The following is a 21,097-nucleotide window of genomic DNA, read 5'->3' on the forward strand; positions in this document are numbered from 1 at the left end:
AATAAAGTATTTTTAAATTATTGTATGTACATTGGGTTTTTAGACATAATGGTATTATACACTTAACAGGCCACAGTATTATATAAACATTATATGCAGTGGGAAACCAAAGAATTCATGTGATTCACTTTATTGTGGCAGTCTGGAACGAAACCCACAATAATTTTGATGTGTGTTTTTATTAAATTTCCAAACAGCAAAATGTTTGCCATATTTGTATTTTTCTTCTTACATGACTTCATTTGGCCAATGAACTTATTTCAGTAAGTGAGCTTTTGTTTTTAATGCTCAGATTAAGTGATTCATTTGGTATGTTCTAGGATATGTAACCGGTAAGGTCTTTTCAAAAGACTTGGGCATGCTGACATTTTAAAATTTCAATGACAAACTCCTCAAAAGTTATTGACAAAGATGCAGTTTTTAATTATTTTAATTGACTATAGTCAAAATTTGTATCTGTTTACATGTTTTTTTCCTTTTCATTACAGGGGTAGAAAACGTTTTGTAAGTGAAGGAGATGGAGGTCGTCTTAAACCAGAGAGCTACTGAATATGTGAACTCTTGCAGTCTTAGATGTTATAAAAAATATATATATCTGAATTGTAAGAGTTGTTAGCACAGGTTTTTTTTTTTTAAGCACTTGTTTTGGGTACAAGGCATGTCTGAAATTTTGTAAACTTACATTTAAGGGAAATTTTTAAAGGACGTGTTTTTTTCTTTTTCTTTCTTTTCTCTCTTTTTTTTTTTAATTTGACGGTGTAAAGGAGGGACAGAAAAATAACCACTTCTTAAGTGGGATATTCTCATAAGCTACCTTTTCTAAGTGCCATGTTTATGACCTAATCATTCCAAGTTTTGCATTGATGTCTGACTGCCACTCCTTTCTTTCAAGGACAGTGTTTTTGTAGTAAAATCACTGGTTTATACAAAGCTTTATTTAGGGGGTCAAGTTAAGCTGCTAAAACCCCATGTTGGCTGCTGCTGTTGAAATACTGTGCTTTGGGAGTTAAAAAAAAAAAAGAAAAGTTATTTCTTTGTTTTAAAGAATTTTTAAAAAATGAGCTAGTTGTGAGACTTATTCATCTTTCCAGGGAACATATTGCTTGGTCTTAAAGACTAGACAGTTAAGTAAATGGTGGCTGGAACATCTTATTTTTCTACAAAACTGGAAAAATGAACCCAGTTCTAGAAGAATGTATGACAAAATAAAACATGTGAAGCAGTGTTGATTCTTTATTTGGAGTGCATTTATTTTAGATCTTTTAAAAAACTTATTTCCCACAGCAAATTTTAAATCATATAAAAGAGCATATTTGAACCTACTTAATTTAAACTTTGCTCTTGGCAAACTTTTAAAACAAGAGTACAGTAGTAAATAAATAATTTTAATATTATACTTGGGAAATACTTGCACACTTGTTTTTGATCTTATCTAGAACTTAATGAAACTTCTAAACGTATATACCTTTCATCGTTAAGTTCTATTACCAAGTAATGCTTGTGTTATAAAAATTATTCTTCAAAGACTCAAAGTTTTACATTTAGTCAGTGTATGAGAAAATAGTAGTTACCGATAACAGTTATCTAAAGGAAGATCACATTTCTAACCTCTTTTGCAGAGCCTAATTACTCAGCAAGGCCTCAAGGTCCATACTAATTTAAACTGTCTATCACCAACTGCAGCAAACCAACCAAGAATTATATTCAGAATTTACAAAGGTATTCCTAGGAACATACCCATTACAGGCCTAGCTACAGTCTTTTAGAAATAAAACTTACAAATTTATATTCATTTTATTTCATGGGCTCTTTCAAGTCCTTATTAATTTCCATTTTTAGGGTTTTGATTATGTTTTGATACCTGGAAGACAAAGGTGGCAAGGTAAGTCCTTAAAGTCAGTATAATTAAAAAGCTTAGTTCAATTTTTAAAACCATATACAGGATGACTATAAAAGTTGCATTTACTCACTGTGCCTAACTAAGAATGTTATCTAGAAAACTGATAGGAATGGTAACAGTAATTTGTAGTTTGAAAAACTTGGGTTAAAAATAAAACAAAATCTGGTCTCAGAGTTTTAAAATTGCTTATATTCAATACAAACCAGTGTTTAAATTCACAATCCAAATTTTAGTAATTGAGTTTTTTTTATAGGGATACTATCTGTTTTATTAATACATACTGTTTTCAGCATATAGATGCAGATTATTTTCAGCTCTTGTTAATAGAAAGGTGTAGGGTGTTCTGTAGAAGTGCTAGTTATCATTCAGTGAGTTACTTGCCGTTGTTCAGTGAGTTATTTTCTGTTGTTCCTTTTCTGTCATTTCCTGTTGGCGAATTGTATCCTGTCCTGCTTGCTGTATTTTCTCCAGTTTTGGCACAGTCATAAATCTTAATGGTAAAAGTACGGGTTTACATAGCACCATTGTGGGTATATCTTCTACATACAACTGCCCTAAGTATAAAAAGAAATAAAAATCAGAGTGAGATAAATACAGCTGTTTGGTAGTTTGGATTTGCAGTTAAAAAATTTAATATACTGTCATTTAAAATCTCTTGTTCTTATAGTTATCCTTGTAACACATCTTTAATATAAAAATATAAAAGCATCATTTAATACTAGAAAGTTCATGAGAAAGGTTTTGAATTTTCTACCTAAAATTGTAAGTTGCCATGGGACATAACTTCTTGTGTCAGATGTTGAATTTCAAAACAAAAGAATTGACGGAAATACAATATACATAAAAATACTTATAAGAGGGGGACAAGATGGCAGGGTAGAAGCCCACCAGAGTCACAACTGAATGCTGAACCACCATCAATAAAAAAGATGCAAACCTAGCAAAAAAGATACTCTGTTGATACATCCAAAGGCATGAAGAAACCCAACGAGATGGTAGGAAGGGCACACTCACAATATAATCAAATCCCATACCCCCCAGGTGGGTGACCCACAAACTGGAGAATAATTATATTGCAGAAGTTCTCCCACAGGACTGAGTCCCACATCAGGCTCCCCAGCCTGGGGGTCTGGCATCAGGAGGAAGAGTCTCCCCAGAGCACTTGGCCTTGTAGTCCAGCGGGGAGTGCCACAGGACTGGGGGAAACAGCAGCTCCACTCCTGGAGGACACACACACGGACTTGCATGCACTGGGACCCAGGGCAAAAGTGCAGTGACTTCATAGGATCCTGGGTCAGACCTGCTGGTCTTAAGAGGGTCTGCTGGGGAGGTGTGGGGTGACTGTGGCTCACTGTGAGGACAAGGACACTGGTAGTGGAGACACTAGAGAACAGTCATTGGCATGAGCTCTCCTAGAGGCTGCCATTTGGCACCAAGACCTGATGCCACCCAAGAGCCCGTAGGCTCCAGTGCTGGAACCCCTGAGGCCAAACAACAAAGCAGGAACACCCCCTCCCGGCCATCAGACTTCGAAAGACCCTGAGCCCACAGCCACCTCTAGTCACACCCCTTGGTACGGCATGACCACTGTCCGTCAGAGAACCAAGCCTGAGCTCTACCCGACAATGGGCAAGCACAGGCCCCTTCCACCCGGAAGCCTGTACAAGCCTCTGGACCAGGCTCAACCACCAGGGGGTAGAATCCAGAAGCAAGAAAACTAGCATTCAGCAGCCTGGGAACTGAATTCACAAACAGATCAGAACCTTCCCTGGGACTAGTTGGTCCCTGGACCGTTGGGTGAGAGTGTAAGGCTGGGAGACATACAGCATCCCCTACAGAGGGTCACTTCTCCAAGGTCAAGGAACATACGTAATCTTCCACATACATAAAAATAGGAATTAAGAGAAAATGAGACAACAGAGGAATACATTTCCTAGAGTAATGGAAGTAACAAAAATACACAAATGGGACCTAGTTAAACTCAAAAGCTTTTGCACAGCAAAGGAAACCATAAAAGGACAACCTACAGAATGGGAAAAATGTTTACAAATGATGTGACTAACAAGTGATTAATTTTCAAAATATACAAATAGCTAATACAGCTCAATATAAAAACCCAATCAAAAAATGGGCAGAAGATCTAAATAGACATTTCTCTAAAAAAAGACAGATGGCCAAAAGACACATGAAAAGAAGCTAATCCGAGAAACGCAAATCAAAACTACAATGAGGTATCACCTCACACCAATCAGAATGGCCATCATCAAAAAATCTACAAATAAAAGCTGGAGAGGGTGTGGAGAAAAGAGAACCCTCCCACACTGTTGAAAGTGAAAGTCGCTCAGTAGTGTCTATACAATCCATGGAATTCTCCAGGCCAGAAGACGGAGTACGTAGCCTTTCCCTTTTCCAAGGGGATCTTTCCAATCCAGGGATGGAACCCAGGTCTCCCACATTGCAGGTGGATTCTTTACCAGCTGAGCCACCACAGAAGCAACTATACAAGTGTATAGCAAGTTTTATATACAAGTTATACATACCTTCCCACCTACACTGTTGGTGGGAATGCAAATTTGTGCAGCCACTACGGAGGACAGTATGGAGGTTCCTTAAGGAACTAAAAATAGTTACCATGTGGTTCTGCAATCCCACTCCTAGGCATGTGTCTGAAGCAAACCGCAATTTGAAAAAAGAAAGGCACCCCAGTGTTCACTGCAACAGTATTTACAATAGCTAACACATGGAGGCAACCTAAATGTCCACTTACAAATGGATAAAGAAGATTGTGTGTGTGTGTGTGGAAATATTAACATGAAGAAGACTGAAATAATGCCATTTGCAGCAACATAGATGGACCTAGAGACTTTCATACTAAGAAGAGTAGGTCAGATAAAGATATCGTTTATATGTGGAATCTAAAAATGAACATTTAAACATAGAACAGAAACAGACCGAAAAGACATAGAAAACAAACTTACAGTTACCAAAAGGGAAAGGTGGAGAAGGGATAACTTAGGAGTTTGGGATCAACATACACACTACTATATATAGAACAGATTAAACAAAAAGGACCTACAGGAACCTACTATATACCACCCAGAACTATACTCAGTATTTTGTAATAACCTATAAGAGAAAAGAATCTGAAAAAAACAAGGCAATTAAGTATGTATGTATAACTTGTATATAAAACTTGCTATACACTTGTATAGTTGTAAACCACTATATACTTCAATTAAAGAAACGGAAAATCAAGTACCTAGTAAGGTATGGTATTAACATGAATATTCAAATTACTGAATGTTTACCTTAAACCTTCAGCTTTTGTTACATTGTTTGATACAGGTTTCTTTTCTCTCACTTTGGGACCTTAGTATTATGTGGTAAATTATGGTGCTATTTTTGTCACTAAATTTCTTTTTGTTATTGCCAATCTTGAGAATAATAGGATTTCTACATTTAAGAAACAAACCATCATCTTGCATCCTTTTACCGGGGGGCAAAAAAGCAATGGATTACTCCTTTACAAACTACTCATGACAAAAGCATAGCAAAAGTGGAGAGTATCTGTGGTATATGTATAACACAAAATAGTTACAAGATGTCTAGCTATTGAGTCTGCTATATGACACTGTTATATGTATAATATTGGGAAACAGCAACCCACTCTATTCTTGCTTGGAAAATCCCATGGACAGAGAAGCTTGGCAGGTACAGTCCATGGGGTCGCAAGAGAGTCAGACACAATTGAACGACTGAAGCAGCAAACAATAATATTCTATGACCAAAGTATTTGTGATTTAGATACCTTGTTTTGGAAGAACTTCCCGGAACATCGACTTCATTTCTGCCATACCTGAAGTGTTGGATACAGTCTCGTCCTTCAATGAGAAAACAAATATTATTCAAGAATGAAATCCCAAAGCATATTACTTGAGATGTTTCCACTGTAGTTTAAGAAGTAAAATCACAGTGTGTATAGAAAATGAACCATTCTACCCTTGCATAATTATTCTTTTAATTACCTGTTGAGTCTTTCCATTGAAACAAGGTTGAGATAGTTCATGTAAGCATGCAGACCTTGTCAACTTTCGTTCATCAGTAGTGGTGGTAACTGGAAGGCTGCATGTTCTAAATTTTTCCCCTCTTAGTGAAAATTGGTAGGGCTTAAGTTTTTTAGGCAAAGGTAATTGATTATCTAGTAGGTATCTGTGCAGCCAAGGGAAAACAAAAGGACTTAGGTGCAGCTGATAGCATCTCCTGAGGGGTAGGTGATGTTAAAAGACCATTTGGGAGGTGGCCTATGCCAGGCTGTTAGGGGAAGGAGGTAGTACTATGCAAATACTGCCTAACATTCGCACTTCTTTCAATAGCTAACAAACAATTCCTGCTTTAATTCCTTTGCTTTAATGACAAAAAGCAACTTAAAGGTCAGCTACTGGCTAGACAGCTGCAATTTGTAAGGAAGCAACACAAGTGAAACTGGGTCCCGAACACCAGAAGTGAGGGATGCTTTCAGTTTACTATTTTCCTCTGACACACATATATTAATACTATATGCTGAAGTGCCAGTGAATACCCTCACGTGAGTATTTTGTTATGCAGATCCCAGTGTATGTCATCTCTGGCTAGTGACATGTTTCCAGTGTTACATCCCAGTTTATGCCATGCTATGTATTAGTATATTCAAGGTGTTCTGGACTGTAATTTTTAGCATGATCCCCTTCCAAATACAGAAACTTCTCTAGCCAGTCCCACCCATTTTGTGCTATTCTGCCACACTGATGCAACTTACTGTATATCTTTCACAACACCACCACAGAAGAAAGATTTATTATCTATAATGTGATGATGCTGGCTTGGTGCCTGCCTTTACCACCCACTGCAAATTAGTTATAATCAAGTGAAGCTGCTGCTGGTCTTATTCCCATTACCACTATTTTGACATTCCTTATAAAAGCTTCCTACTTTCCATCCACCAGGCCTTTTCCTCTTGTTCAAATTCCTATTCTGAAAGATCTGAAGTTCCTGAGGAAGCTCTATCTGCTTTCCAGAACTGTCATAAAAACTTACCCCTATTCTGCTCTGTCTGGGAAGGAAGATGAAGTAGGGAATGGACCAGGAATAAAGCGACGCATCACACTACCTAGAATCTGAGATAAATGCAATTTACTTAGAATGCACGGCTGCTTCTTCTGACACATTCTTTCCTTCTTGTTACTTAGGCCTGCCAGTGGTAACTAGTGATCATTTCTTTATCCAGGTTATGTTGAAGGGTAATAACACTGCAGCTCTCTGACTAGCCTGAATATAAGAAACACTTTACCTCTCAAAGATAGCACAATGAAAATATTCCTTAAGCCTTTATTTGGTGCAAATGTGACACGATATGCTACCGAAAGGGAGGATAGACATTATAAATGTTGACAAATGTGAAGGAAGTACATAGCATCTAAGAGTTTTTATATCACCCATTTTTAAAATCACCAAAATGCTAAAATGGTGGATGAGCAAATACTTAAATCTTAGCTGTTTTAGAATAGCAACTCTAGTTACTCATAATTTAATCACTATGTTTTGCTTTCTCTTCTCTATACCTCTCACATCCAAAATCTAGCTTGAGGAAAACAATGAAGCTTGGTGCTCTATGAAACCTTAGTTCTCTGACTAAGCTGTCATTGTTACTGGAAAGGGTGTGGAGCCAAAGGCCCAGTAGGGAGTGGGATGGACCTGGTGTGGGGGAGATCAGTGCCGTCACTTGCCTGGGTGGAGTGTCTACTTTGCTGGGGCTGATTCTTGTTCCGAGGTTCCCCCAGGCATTGGCAGGAGAGAAACAGGAAGGGAAGGGCTAAAATAAGCAAGGTGTTGGTTGGTTGGCTGGCACTGCCAAGCCTACAGTGTCTTGATAATCAACTGCCCAGGGAGCCCAGAGTAGGAAAGAACATTTTTATCCTTCTCCAGGTGGCCTGCTAATAGCCAAACATGGGTGTTTTGCCTGGTGTAATGTACCCTACGGAGTGTGGCCACCCCAAGGGTACTTTCTAACTGGTAAGGTAAGATGTGTGTAATACCAGGGACATATAGGCCCAAGAAGGAAACACACCAGCTATGGATGAAATTCATGTATATTATACAAGTGTCACGTCATTCAATTCAATAAATATGTGAGTGTCCGCCATGTGCCAGGAACCATTCATTAGTGAATAAAAGAGAAAAAAAACCTTTGCTCTTTTGGAGCTTATGGTCTAGTGTATAGAGAGAAAAACGAGTAACAATACTGTTAGAAGGCAGTGTTACAGAAACTAACATAGTTTAAGGGGATTTAAGAGTGCTGGGGGTTGTGGTGGTTATACTTTAAATAGGAATTTCATTATGGCCTCATAAAGTGAAAATTATTGTGGTCTCATTTTGTGGTGTGTGTGTGTTATGTTTTTCGAGATTGCAAAAAAATCAAAATGCCTGAAGTATCCACAGTTAGGGAACATATAGGGAAATGGGCACTCCCTATTGGTGAGCAGGTTTGTCGGTACAGCATTTTTAGAGGGATAATTTGTAGTATGTTTAAATATTTTGTATTATCTACGAAAACTAAATATGTATATTTTCTTTGACCCAAACATTCTACTACTAGTAGTGATCCCTAAAGAAACAAAGCATGAGTGTGTAAAGATAAAAGAGTTTACTTCAGTTCAGCCGCTCAGTCGTGTCTGACTCTTTGTGACCCGGTGGACTACAGCACACCAGGTTTCCCTATCTATCACCAACTCCCAGAGCTTGCTCAAACTCATGTCCATTGAGTCGGTGATGCCATCCAACCATCTCATCCTCTGTCGTCCCCTTCTTCTCCCGCCTTCAATCCTTCCCAGCATCAGGGTCTTTTCAAATGAGTCAGTTCTTCACATCAGGTGGCCAAGGACTGGAGCTTCAGCTTCAGCATCAGTCCTTCCAATGAATATTCAGCACTGATTTCCTTTAGGATTGACTGGTTGGATCTCCTTGCTATCTAAGGGACTCTCAAGAGTCTTCTCCAACACCACAGTTCAAAAGCATCAATTCTTCAGCACTCCGCTTTCTTTATAGTCCAACTCTCACGTCCATACATGTCTACTGGCCAAACCATAGCTTTGACTAGACGGACTTTATTGGCAAAGTAATGTCTCTGCTTTTTAATATGCTGTCTAGGTTGGTCGTAACTTTTCTTCCAAGGAGCAAGCGTCCTTTAATTTCATGGCTGTAGTCACCATCTGCAGTGACTTTGGAGCCCCCAAAATAAAGTCTGTCACTGTTTCCATTGTTTCCCCATCTATTTGCCATGAACTGATGGGACCAGATGCCATGATCTTAGTTTTCTGAATGTTGAGTTTTAAGCCAACTCTTTCACTCTCCCCTTTCACTTTCATTAAGAGGCTCTTTAGTTCTTTGCTTTCTGCCATAAGTGTCCTGTTATCTGCCTATCTGAGGTTATTGATATTTCTCCCGGCAATCTTGATTCCAGCTTGTGCTTCATCCAGCCCAGCATTTCTCATGATGTACTCTGCATATAAGTTAGAGAAGCAGGGTGACAACATACAGCCTTGACGTACTCCTTTCCTATTTGGAACCAGTCTGTTGTTCCATGTCCAGTTCTAACTGTTGCTTCTTGACCTGTGTACAGATTTCTCTGGAGGCAGATAAGGTGGTCTAGTATGCCCATCTCTTTCAGAATTTTCCACAGTTTGCTGTGATCCACACAGTCAAAGGCTTTAGCATAGTCAAATAAAGCAGAAGTAGATATTTTTCTGGAACTCTCTAGGTTTTTCAATGATCCAGTGGATTTTGGCAATTTGATCTCTGGTTCTTCTGCCTTTTCTAAATCTAGCTTGAACATCTGGAAGTTCACGGTTCACGTATTGTTGAAGCCTGACTTGGAGAATTTTGAGCATTACTTTGCTAGCGTGTGAGATGAGTGCAATTGTGCAGTAGTTTGAGCATTCTTTGGCATTGCCTTTCTTTGGGATTGGAATGAAAGCTGACCTTTCCAGTCCTATGGTCACTGCTGAGTTTTCCAAATTTGCTGGCATACTGAGTGCACCACTTTCACAGCATCATCTTTTAGGACTTGAAATAGCTCAGCTGGAATTCCATCACCTCCACTAGCTTTGTTCTAGTGATGCTTCCTAAGGCCCACCTGACTTCGAATTACAGGATGTCTGGCTCTAGGTGAGTGATCACACCATCATGATTATCTGGGTCATGAAGACCTTTTTTGTATAGTTCTTCTGTGTATTCTTGACACCTCTTCTTAATATCTTCTGCTTCTGTTAGGTCCATACCATTTCTGTCCTTTATTGAGCCCATCTTTGCATGAAATGTTCCCTTGGTATCTCTAATTTTCTTAAAGAGATCTCTAGACTTTCCCATTCTATTGTTTCCCTCTATTTCTTTGCATAAAAGAGTAAGAATGTTCATTAGGACACTGCATTCAGGCATATGTCATAGGTAAAATAAATTATAGAAAAACCATACAATGGAGTACTCTGACAAATTTTAAAATGATATAGACTGTCAAGGCATATTTTTTTAGACAAAACATTAAATTGCAAAAGTTAAAATTCCTACACTAACAGAACGCAAATTTTTAATGCTGAGAGAATATAGTGTCAATCAATTTTTGAAGTTTTTGATCTGGGTAATTAGAAAATAATCTGTTGCTTCCTTCTCCCCCAGTTTCTTTACTTTGTAATTTCCCCCACAAATAATGATTTTGATGGATAATGCATTTCAAATAATGATAAAAGAAGCAAACCTTTTGTAGCCATTTGAGCTAGATGTCTAAAATTAATGCAGAAGAACTCAGAGGGAAACCAAATTTTTGTCATGAAAAATTTAACTAAGTTGTTTTACTAAGTTGAGTGAAAATTGAAAGGCACTTAGGTCTAGGCAGGATTAGTTAAGTCAATCATACACATATTGATAGCATAAATTAGTCATAAAACTTAAACAAGTTAAAAATCTTTAGGGTGATTTAGTCTGAGGGCCAACCTAGATTTACTATGACAACCAAACTAAATTATGGGAGTAGGACTGGACAAGAGCACTAGAGTGTCCTTCTGAAACTTACGAATGCATATTAGTGGTCCTCAAATTTTATCCTTGCATAACCCCAAAGAGATTTTGAAAAACTAGGCAGAAAAATTAGGTACTCTTTTACACATTTCCAGATAGACATATAAACTGTTATCGTAAGTTTAAACTTATGATAAGTTGCAAAGGACAAAATTTTCAGCATATTTACCCCTATGTCCAGGGCAGCACTATTCACAATAGCCAAGACATGGAAACAATCTAAATGGCTATCAACAGATGAATGGAGAAAGAAGTTGTGGTATGTATATACAATAGACTACTACTCAGTCATAAAAAAGAATGAAATAATGTCATCTGCAGCAACATGAACACAACTAGAAATGATTATACTAAGTGAAGTCAGAAAGAGAAAGACAAGTACCATATGATATCACTTATATGTGGAATTTAAAATACGACACAAGTGAACTTATTTATGAAACGAACAGACACACACACAGAGAACATACTTGTGCTTGCCAAGGGGGAAGTGGGATGGGTGAAGGACAGACTGGGAGTTTGGGGTTACCAGATGCAAACTATTATATAAAGAATGGATAAACAACAAGGCCCTACTGTGTAGCACAGGGAACTATATTCAGTGTCCCGTGATAAACCAAAATGGAAAAGAATATGAAAAAGAAGGTATATACATATATAAGTGAGTCACTTTGCTGTACAGCAGAAATTCACACTGTAAATCAACTATACTTCAATAAAATAAATTTTAAAGAAGATTGGAGTAGGAAAGTATGCTCTATTTGGTGACAAGGAAATTATTCCTTCAGAGTGGAAAATAAATGTAAAATTAAGAAGAGAAGTTTGAGATCCTATGTAGCTAGCCTATCCAGATGTTTTTCTTTCAACAACATACTAATTGTCTATAATGTACCAATCACAGCTAAACATGGGAGATATAGTAGATAAGAACCTGTTCTCCTTGAGGAATCTGGGGGAGGTGAGATGGGGGAAGAGACCTGTAAATAAACAATTACAATTCAATGCAACATACTTTAATAAAAGCATATCTATTGTGCCTTAAGAAACCAAAACCATGAATAACTTGGCTCTGGAGAGGTCAAAGTGGTGATCTCTGAGGAATAATTATTACACATGACATTGGAACTAGTTCCAGGATGAATGGGGATTTACTATCCAAAGAAGTGGCTGTGTAGCAAAGGGAGGGTATTCCAGATAAAGTGAACAAGGTGCTCAAAGAAGCACTTGAAAAAAAACTTGGAGGAATGGCTAGATTACAATGTACATACAGTGCACATATCATGGTAGGATCAACCAGGTGGAGGCCAGTTCATGTTCAGCCTTGAATGGCACACCTTGGAGTTTGAACTTTATAGACAGGAGGGAGCTAACTAGATGGCTTTGAGTAGAAATATGACATATGATTTTTTTTTTGAGACACATATTCTAGACAAAAAGGAAAAACAGAAGAGACACTAGAGGCAAGGTGATGAGTGAGGAAGCTATTAATTGCTTAGGAAGGATGATGAGGATATAAACAAAATCAGCAATACTGAACAGTATGAGAAGATACTTGAGGTATTCAAAGATATAAGAAGTTGAGATATAAGTCTCCACCATTCCCCAATACCACTTTGGGTGATAAGAAAATGATCAAGGATGACTGAGATTTTAAGCTAACATGACTGAGTAGATGGTGCAGGTATGAATTCAAGTTGAGGACAGATGAGGGACAAGCTAGGAGGGAAGGGTAAAGACCATGAATTAAGTTCTGACCCAATGAGTGTGGAAGGTAAAAAGGACTGGAGGCCTAGACAGGTGGCTGCCCAGTAGTATAAGCTATGTGAGTGGATATAATGACCTAACAAGGATATGGAAAGATGGTAAATAGTGGTAGGGTGGTGGTAAAAAGAGATGAGGACAGTGTAGCAGTTGAGAGAAGGGTTTGGAGTCAAATTAGTCATTTAAACAAATTATTTCATTTTCTAAACTTCAGTTTTATCTCTAAAATAAAGTTTATAACAGCACCGACTTTAGATGCTTTATTAAATGACAATTCATATAAAGCCATTAACCAGCCCTAGCACACAGGAAGAACTCAATGTCTGAATGCTTACTGCAGGCTGTTGATGGGGGTGGGAGGAACGGTAGAAACAAAAATGAAAAAATTTGTCTTTTGTCTGATGCAAGACTTGTGTGGTTGACTGACAGATAAATTTTCAAACACATATTAGATTTCTGAATGTAAACCAGCATGAGAGAAAGGTGAGAGGGAGCCCCCAAATAAGGTGTTTTTCAGCAGATACAAAGTAGTAATGCTCTCTCTCACTCAAGTGACTGACCACGTGCTAGCAGAGTGCTTAATTTGGATTGATAATGTTCAAGTGGAGATGCCAAATAACATATGTCATGTAGTTGGAAACTACAGCAGATTCTACTGTTTTGCTATCTGGCATCTGCTAGTAGAAAAATGTTGCAACATGTTCAGTTTGGCTAATTAACCCAGACTCATGTGAATAATATGTGCAGAGTCTAGCTTCTGGAACGTGCCTAGGCCTAAGAACAGGAACTACTCTTCATGAGGGAACTTGGATGATGCCATTGGTTCTGTTACTCTCCAGTAGCAGACATTACTGTTAAGTTAGTAGAAAATGACATGTCCTTCTCATGCAAAATGCCTTTTACTAATAATTTTTGCTTTTTCAAAATCCAGTACTAAAAGTGGTCCTAAAAACATTAGCTATTAACTCTTTAAAAAGGGTTAAGCCTTTTTTAAAAAAAAGTATCTTTTATATTCTCAGCATCAGAGAGATGTAGCTACTTCAATAGTATGCAAAGAAAGGGAAATAAAGAATTGTTTGATACTTTACTCAGTGTTTCTGAAAGCCTGACCCTTGTATCACCTTATCAAAATCCCCTGGATGATTATTAACAATACAGATTTTTCTGGAGCCTTCACCAGATTCACTGAATTAGAATCTCTAATTTTTAAGTTGCCCACATTAAAGTTGGAGAACCATTGTCTTAGATACATTCATTCAATAAATAAATATTTAATGCCAACAATATACTCAGATTGGACTGCTTTAGAAGTTATCAATAATAACTACCATACACTGACTATATACCATGTGCTACACAATATGCTAATGCATTTTATGTGTGTTTGACTCATTCTGTTCAACAATCCTGAGGTTTTACACTTCTGTATAATAGATGATAAACAGAATGAGTAAACTGTTCAAAGTCATCAGCTAATGAATATCCCTGTTCCTGAAACCCAAGTCTGATTCTAAAATCTGTGGTCTTAATTGGTATATTATTTAGCTTTACCTGAATCTAGAATAAACTTAAAACTGTTTCATAGTCCCACATGAGCAAATTTTCTCCTACACTAAAAAAGTGACTGATGGAGTGCATTACTTAACTTCCAATGCAAAGACTAAAAATATTCTGTATCAATCTAAGAGTGTCTGCCCTCTCAGTGAATTTTCTTCCTTCTGTTTATCTTTCATGATCAACTATAAGTCTAGGATAGGAGGAGTACATAAGCTTGGCCATCTTGGGAGTTTTCCTCTTGTGATCATGAAGTAAATTCTACAAACATCTGTATATCCACTGAACATAGAATGTTCTTCGTGTACTAAGTGCTAAGTATAATCTTGATTTTGCAATTTTTAATAGGCTCTGATGAATGCTACCAACAAGCTATCACAGAAACACCAGGACCAATTAAGACTTGCAGGAGAACTTCAGGGAGAAAAATAACACTGCCGAAATTGGAATGCAGCCACATGGCCAGTACTTGCCTCAGTATCTGCTTTGATAACATCAAGATTCATCTGTATTTGAATTGCAGGGCCCAAACACCTTTCATCAACAGTCCTTGGGGTGCCAGGAGATGAAACTCATGAAACTATGCTGACATCAGTACACTCTGCTCTAGATGACATTGCATCAGCTCCAAGTGAAGGCAAAGTAGCAGCAACAATTTATTAAAAGGTAGTCTATGTTGCCAGTGCAGGGTACTAATACACTCTACATTGGATGGCATCACTGACTCAATGGACATGAGTTTGAGCAAGCTCCAGGAGTTGGTGATGGACAGGGAAGCCTGGTGTGCTGCAGTCCACGGGGTTGCAGAGTTGTACACAACTGAGCAACTGAACTGAACTGAGACAGTCTGTGTTGCCAGTGCAGGGTACTAATAGTCTACATAGACAGGAGGATTAAATGCTAAACTCTTCTTTGTAGGACATGATAGAAAGTGGTATGCTGAGAACTGCGATGGATTTAACGAGCAGTTCATGGTATGGGTAAGAGTAGCTGCATTTAGGAAGATTTAATCATGATTGGAAAAGGATGAAAACTTTTAGTTTTCTTACTTTGAAGTAGTCTTGCAAAAAATGTTAAATTGAATGTAAGCATACCTCCAGACCAACTTCTGATGTACAGGAAATAAGAAAAAGGAGACAGTCAAAAAGACCCTTGGCCTGAACTTTTCAAAATGACAATGTCACATGGCAAGAAAAAATGGGGGGACTGTTCTAGATTAAGGCTAAATAGTTATAATACCGAAATACAGTACATAAACCATGACTGGATCTTGAGTTTTGTTTTTTTGCAACGAGGAGAAGGTACAGAAGACATTTTTGGGTCAAATGGGAAAACATATGTACATACAGACTGGATTCTAAAGACTACAGAATTATTAACTTCCTTAAATGTGATAATGATATTATGTTTTCCAGGAGAACTTTAGAGTTCTTAGGAAATACATGTTGGGAATTTTAGAGATGTCTGCTTAACAACAGGCATCTGCAACCGATTTCCAAATGTCTCAATGACAAAAAGTGTGCGAGAAGAAATGAAATAAATATGGCACAGTGTTAACAACTGTTGGATCTAGGTGATAGGTATATGAATGTTTGTGGCATTCTTTAAACTTTTAATGTATGAATATTTCTTTGATAAAATATTGGGGGAAGAAATCATGTTGAGTAGCAGGAACTATGCTGAAATTCTGATAAACTGAAATTTCCTAAAACCGAAGTTGCTAGCAAGCATACTGGGCATCCAGGAGACACCTGATATTCAATCTTTCAGTATTTATCAAAATAATATCATGTGCAGGGTAAAACAATAGGCTGATAAATCTGATACAAACCATTCTATTTGGGAGTAAATTGGGCTTTCCAGGTGGCACTGGTGGTCAAGAACCCGCCTGCCAATGCAGGAGATCTGAGTCTGATCCCTAGGTTGGGAAGATCCCCTGGAGGACGGCATGGCACCCACTTCAGTATTTTTTGCCTGGACAGAAGAGCCTGGTCAGCTATAGTCCATACAGTTACAAAGAGTTGGACACAACTGAAGCAACTTAGCACTCACGCAAGGCAGAGAAGCTAAGAAAACAAGCAGCTGTTATATAAAACAATGGTTGTCATAAAAAAGGTTCAGAAAAATGCTAGGTAAGTTCAGAGGAAATTACTTCCTGCTGGGGAAAATCTGAATACACATTTCCAAGGTTACTAGGACATGGATACAGAATCACAAAAGGTTGGTGCTTCAGTGATTAATCTTGTTAGAAACAAGAATAGTCGATTTTGGCTGGAGAATGAGTACTAAGAATATAAAAAGAAATTCAGCAAAGAATGTAGGTGTGCACCCTTGTTGACTAGCGAATATAAACAATTTTCAGTTTACCTGAAAGTTCTCCTGATCCTTTTCCCCCGCAGCTTTAGGTATCCAACCCGGTATTACGAAGATGACTGACAGGTGTTGACTCAAACCTACAGAAGGAACTACATGAGATAAATGTGAGACACTTCTGGTAAAGAGTCATGTAAAACTAACACGATACGAATATTCACAAACATTAAATTGTTTAATATACCGTAGACTTGCAGGATTAGAACAGTATACCTTCTTTCAGAATGGCAGTCAGTGCTTACAAACTCTCACCAGAGAAACAAAGGGAGAAAATTCAAAATATGAAGACAGGAAGTGGGGAAATAAGACTTAGAGGTGTTGCCGCGGTGGTGGGTAACCATCTTTTTCCTTTGTAGCTGGGAACGTAAAACAATTTCCTCAAGCTCCAGAATTCTCCATCCTCAAAGGTCAGGGGGTGAAAGTACTTAACAGAATTTGCGGGGGCGTGGTCAGGAGCTCCACTTTGTCAGAGTTAGGGGCTCCGCCCGGCGGCCCGCACCCAGGCCCCTCCCGTCTCGACTAGCTGCAGCTAGGCCAGCGGAGCCGGTTGAGCGGCCTCGCCCCAGAGGGAGCCTCAAAGGGGCGGAGGGAGGGCGGGCCGTCGCCTGGTCTGCCCGGAAAGAAAACCTTCTTCCAGCGGAAGAGACTCTGAGCCTTGCTCTCCTCCGGGACTCTCGGTCTCCGAGGGCCCGGGGGCCCGCTCGGATCTGACCCACGGTTCGGAACCGAGGGACACTCACCTCACTTCTCGACTCCTGTCAGCATGGGTACTCCCTGGGGCAAGGGGGACGCAAGCTATTCCTATCTTTCTGCCATGACCCCATTCAGAAGTGTCAAATGCAACTTCCGGGCAAGACAGGGATTTTCGGAGCCCTAAACTCCTGTCCACCTAGGTAAGTGACCAGACGTCCCAGCAAAATAAGGGCCGGGAAACCTACTCTCTCTAATCCCGCAACCGGGAAGGTAGTCCGGAATAGGAATTAACTAGTTTTACATGGGATGTCTGGTCACCTTTGGTCCTTTTTTGGGCCTACTTACAGATGCTTCTCTTCCCTGAAGGCTCAATTGTTGCCCAGGGCAACTGTGGGTCTGGGCGAAGGGAAAACTACGTCACACAGGAGACGGGAGGCCAGGAAACTCCCGTTGCCATTATCAGTTATGGCTGCCCTAGCGTCAACAGTTAACTTCCGCTTGAGAGTTGTCACTCTACCCTGCTAGCCAGCGGCGCCCAGTGGGCGGGAGAGAGGGCGTCCAGGAGCAGAGGAAAGGAAAAGGGCGCAGAGAGGGAAGCTGGCGCCTATACGTCACTCTGATTGGGTAGCGTCGCTGGCGACAGTGCGTCTCTCTGATTGGGCAGCGTTAGCTGCCCTGGCCCCGCCTGTTTCTCTTCCCTGGCGACTGACGGGCCAGCACTCGAGAGGTGGGGCGGGGCGGTAGGAGCGAGAGTGTGTGGAGGGGCGGGCGGGGTGGGGCGGGGCGAGTGGGGGAGGGGCGGGCGGGGGGCGGCGGTTGGGCAGCGTCGCTTCCAAAGAGGAGGAGGAAGGAGGGCGAGCGAGGAGGATGGCGAAGTCCGGGCTCCTGACGGTAACCTGGGGCCGCCGAGGCGGGAGGGTGCCTGTTGGCTGGTTCTTCTTGCCTTCCTTCCTGTCCGTCGGGCGGTCGGTCGGTAGGGGGAGGCCCCGCGCGTCCTGACAGGCGCGAGCCGGCGGGGCCGGGGCGAGGCCCGAGGGGCCGGGGCCCTAGGAGGCGCCGCCGCCGCCGCCGTTTTCCTGGGTGCTGTCGCCGGGAGGCCCGGGCTCTGGGAGCTGACTCTCCTGCGGGGCCCGCAGCCGAGCACCGAGAGCGAGCCGGCCGACTGACAGTGTCCGGGGGCCGGGCCTGCGGTGGCGGCGGGCGGCCGGCCGGCCGGGACAGCGCCCGGGCGAGGACTAACCGGTGCAGGAGCCGGGGCCGGGGGCGCCCGGAGGATAGTCTCGCTCCACTAGGCTTCTGGGGTCACCGGGCCCAGGCTGCGGGGCGCCCCGTGGGCGTGCGAGTCTTTGGCGGGGGCCTTGGCGCAGCGGTAGTGATACGGGGTGGAGTCTTTCCTCGCCCCTTCCCCAAAGCCCACCGCGCTCACCGGCTCCTCTCGGTTCCGTGAAGAGTGGTGAGTCGGCTTTGGGTGTGTTGCTTGGTGAAGCGACTTGTAGGCATCCAAGTAGTGCTCTGTTGGACATGCCTAATGGTAACCTTTTTCCGCGGAGGCTTTTAGGGGTAGAGGAAAAGTACTCTTCTCCCCGCGTCCCCCCCCCTTCCCCCCCCCCCCCCAAGTGCTAGAGGCTTCGGGACAAAACGATTTTCCCCCAGCCCCTCAGTATCCATTGTTTTGTACCACCTCCCTCCCCTCCTTTCCTAGGTAGAAGAAGAATGACTCCAAGCCATTAATTGCCTTCTTTTTTTTTTCCCCCCTCAAAAATCAGCAGAGGGTTTGTGTAATCGTGTTAGTGTGAATCTACAAACAGGTGGAATGAATACCGTTTCAATAGTTGGAAAGAAGATGCTTTTGTGTGTGTGTTTAAGCTTTCAGCACTTTCAGTTGGTGATTTGATTTTTCTTCTCTGTTGCTTTGTATCATAATGGGGGTGATGAGAATAAAAGAGGAAGCAATGTTTTGCAATCTACCCAAAAAATGTTTTCTAAGTCTCTAGGGATGCTGAAGCAAAATTGGGTTGCAGATGTGGACTGTATAGTATTTGACTCCCTCATGATAAGTACCACCAGTCTATATCTAAGCTTACACCTGTGCACTTCTTCGTAAATGTCAGCACTTTCTTGTTACTCAGTACGCAAGAGTAATGGATAGTTGTATCTAAAACTATATTTTGTTAAGTTTTTCAGAATCTTAGAGTACACTTGTGTCACCGAGTATTTTTTACAGCATCAGTCCTGAAAGATTGTCTTTATGACCTCAGTTTATTAGTTACTAATCTCTACCCTCACCTACATGCTGTAGCCCTTGTAACTGTTTGTTACTATGTATTTGAGGAGATTTAGCTATTGTGTACAATTTGTGACATTCAGCAAGCTTACAGTTCATAGTTTGAATTTGTTAAGTGTTTGTTTTCTGTGTGACAGTGACAAGAATTATTAGGAATAATTATGTAAATGACCGTTCCCTACCTACATAAGGATCTTAGACTGAATGTGATAAATCTTTTAAATACTAATTTGGACCTCAGGTATATTGTAAAAGTTTTATTTAATTATGCATATGCATTTAAAATAGACCACAGAAAAATAAAGGCTTTGTCTAATGGTTTAAATGTAACATAAAGCTGACATATAAAACTGTATTCTTGAAATGCCAGTTTGGAAATAACGGACATGGCCTATCTCTAAGGTTACTACTTTTTCCCAGCGTTTGTTCAGTTTTTGAAAAACACATTGATCACAGGTTGGCATTTGTTTTCTGATTTCTGATTGTTAATACAATTTTTCAACTGTTTTAAGATTTTCTCTTTTATTTGTTATGAATGGTAATGGATTAAAGAGTGATGTTAAGAAATACATTAATAACTTGCAGCTGAGTTTGTTTTTTTTTTTTTTCCAAGTTTTTAAGCTACCATATTTAGAAAGTTGATCAGAACTGTTTTGATAACGGTAACAAGTAAGACACAGCAACTTGTGAACTAGAAACCAGTCAGAAATTTGAAACATTTCACTTTTCAAAAGGAACACTAAAATCATAAATTCTTTTGTTATGCTTGCTGGAATTATACTTTTTGAATTTTTTTTGTTTCTTCAGTGACTTGGGAGAGGGCTTCTCTCATATTCAAGAGAGATAATAAACTGGAATTCTAGGTGGAATGCTCCCAAAGATGGCTTCTGAATAACTGCTGGTATATTTTTTTTGCCTTGCTTTACCTGTATGGATTTTGAGGGTAAGCGTGAAAATTGAAATTCCTTGTTATCCAGGCAGTTAAATTGCAGTCATATTTGTTTTAAAAATATGCTGGATTATCAATATTTGTTGTGTAATTTAGTATTTCTGTAAGACTTGTATTCTTTAAACAGTTTAAATGGTTTTTAGAGTTTAAATATCATATGAGAAAAGGATACCAGAATCTGTTGTGGTTTTTTTTTTTTAACTGAAAAATATACACTAACCTGGGCATGCAGATATAAGGATGAATTTCTTTGGAGGTTGAAGATTAAATGAAAGACTGTGTCTTCATAGGATTCAGTTCGCTATATCGTTCGTGTATTTTTCATGAATGAAAAAGCATAGAATATATGCTTATGGTAATTTAAAAAATTCACAAGACCAAAACACTCTCAAAACAATAAAAAACCAACAACAGAAAAACAGCTGACTCCCAAGTCCCTCAGTGAGTTCTGAGGTCTATAACTTGGGCTTAGTGGAGG

At 40.0% G+C, this 21,097-nt stretch overlaps 3 protein-coding genes across 16 annotated transcripts in view; 2 read left to right on the forward strand and 1 right to left on the reverse strand.

The window, feature by feature from the left end:
• The window catches only part of PDCD4 (programmed cell death 4), a 28,351-nt gene extending 27,115 nt beyond the window's left edge, over window positions 1-1,236 (forward strand). For both annotated transcript variants that reach the window (XM_043926840.1, XM_043926841.1), the window contains exon 12: window positions 489-1,236. In XM_043926840.1, the coding sequence (XP_043782775.1) occupies window positions 489-549 (61 nt within the window). In that variant the 3' untranslated portion in view covers window positions 550-1,236. The remainder of the gene's footprint in view (window positions 1-488) is intronic.
• BBIP1 (BBSome interacting protein 1) lies at window positions 1,226-17,874 on the reverse strand. 11 transcript variants are annotated; one of them, XM_043926846.1, is made up of 5 exons: window positions 16,907-17,262; window positions 16,688-16,785; window positions 5,709-5,781; window positions 2,282-2,454; window positions 1,226-1,861 (listed from the first exon to the last, which is right to left on the reverse strand). In XM_043926846.1, exons 3-4 carry the CDS (start codon window positions 5,752-5,754, stop codon window positions 2,288-2,290), a joined length of 213 nt encoding a protein of 70 aa, XP_043782781.1. In that variant the 5' UTR covers window positions 5,755-5,781; window positions 16,688-16,785; window positions 16,907-17,262; the 3' UTR covers window positions 1,226-1,861; window positions 2,282-2,287. The 11 variants fall into 11 exon arrangements, with proteins under 11 accessions (XP_043782781.1, XP_043782788.1, XP_043782789.1 ...); XM_043926853.1 differs by lacking the exons at window positions 1,226-1,861; window positions 16,907-17,262 and adding exons at window positions 6,974-7,053; window positions 17,732-17,874 and having other exon boundaries at window positions 2,069-2,454; XM_043926854.1 differs by lacking the exon at window positions 1,226-1,861 and adding an exon at window positions 6,974-7,053 and having other exon boundaries at window positions 2,069-2,454; window positions 16,688-16,773.
• SHOC2 (SHOC2 leucine rich repeat scaffold protein) overlaps window positions 17,415-21,097 on the forward strand; it is an 80,875-nt gene continuing 77,192 nt past the window's right edge. The window contains exon 1 of one of the 3 annotated variants that reach the window (XM_043926838.1): window positions 17,415-17,586. The gene's annotated coding sequence lies outside the window, so the exon portion shown is untranslated. Of the gene's footprint in view, window positions 17,587-18,138; window positions 18,278-18,395; window positions 18,840-21,097 lie in introns of those variants that run through there. The other 2 variants (XM_043926836.1, XM_043926839.1) reach the window with 2 other exon arrangements.

Source organism: Cervus elaphus, chromosome 15 (genome assembly GCF_910594005.1).
Source record: "Cervus elaphus chromosome 15, mCerEla1.1, whole genome shotgun sequence".
Lineage (NCBI taxonomy): Eukaryota > Metazoa > Chordata > Mammalia > Artiodactyla > Cervidae > Cervus > Cervus elaphus.

Coding starts and splice junctions, on each gene's coding strand:
- BBIP1 (XM_043926846.1), bottom strand. CDS start 5,754: ATGGCAGAAATGAAGTCGATGTTCCGGGAAGTTCTTCCAAAACAAG. Junction 2,455..5,708: donor GGAAGTTCTTCCAAAACAAG/GTATCTAAATCA, acceptor TTTTATACTTAG/GGCAGTTGTATGTAGAAGAT.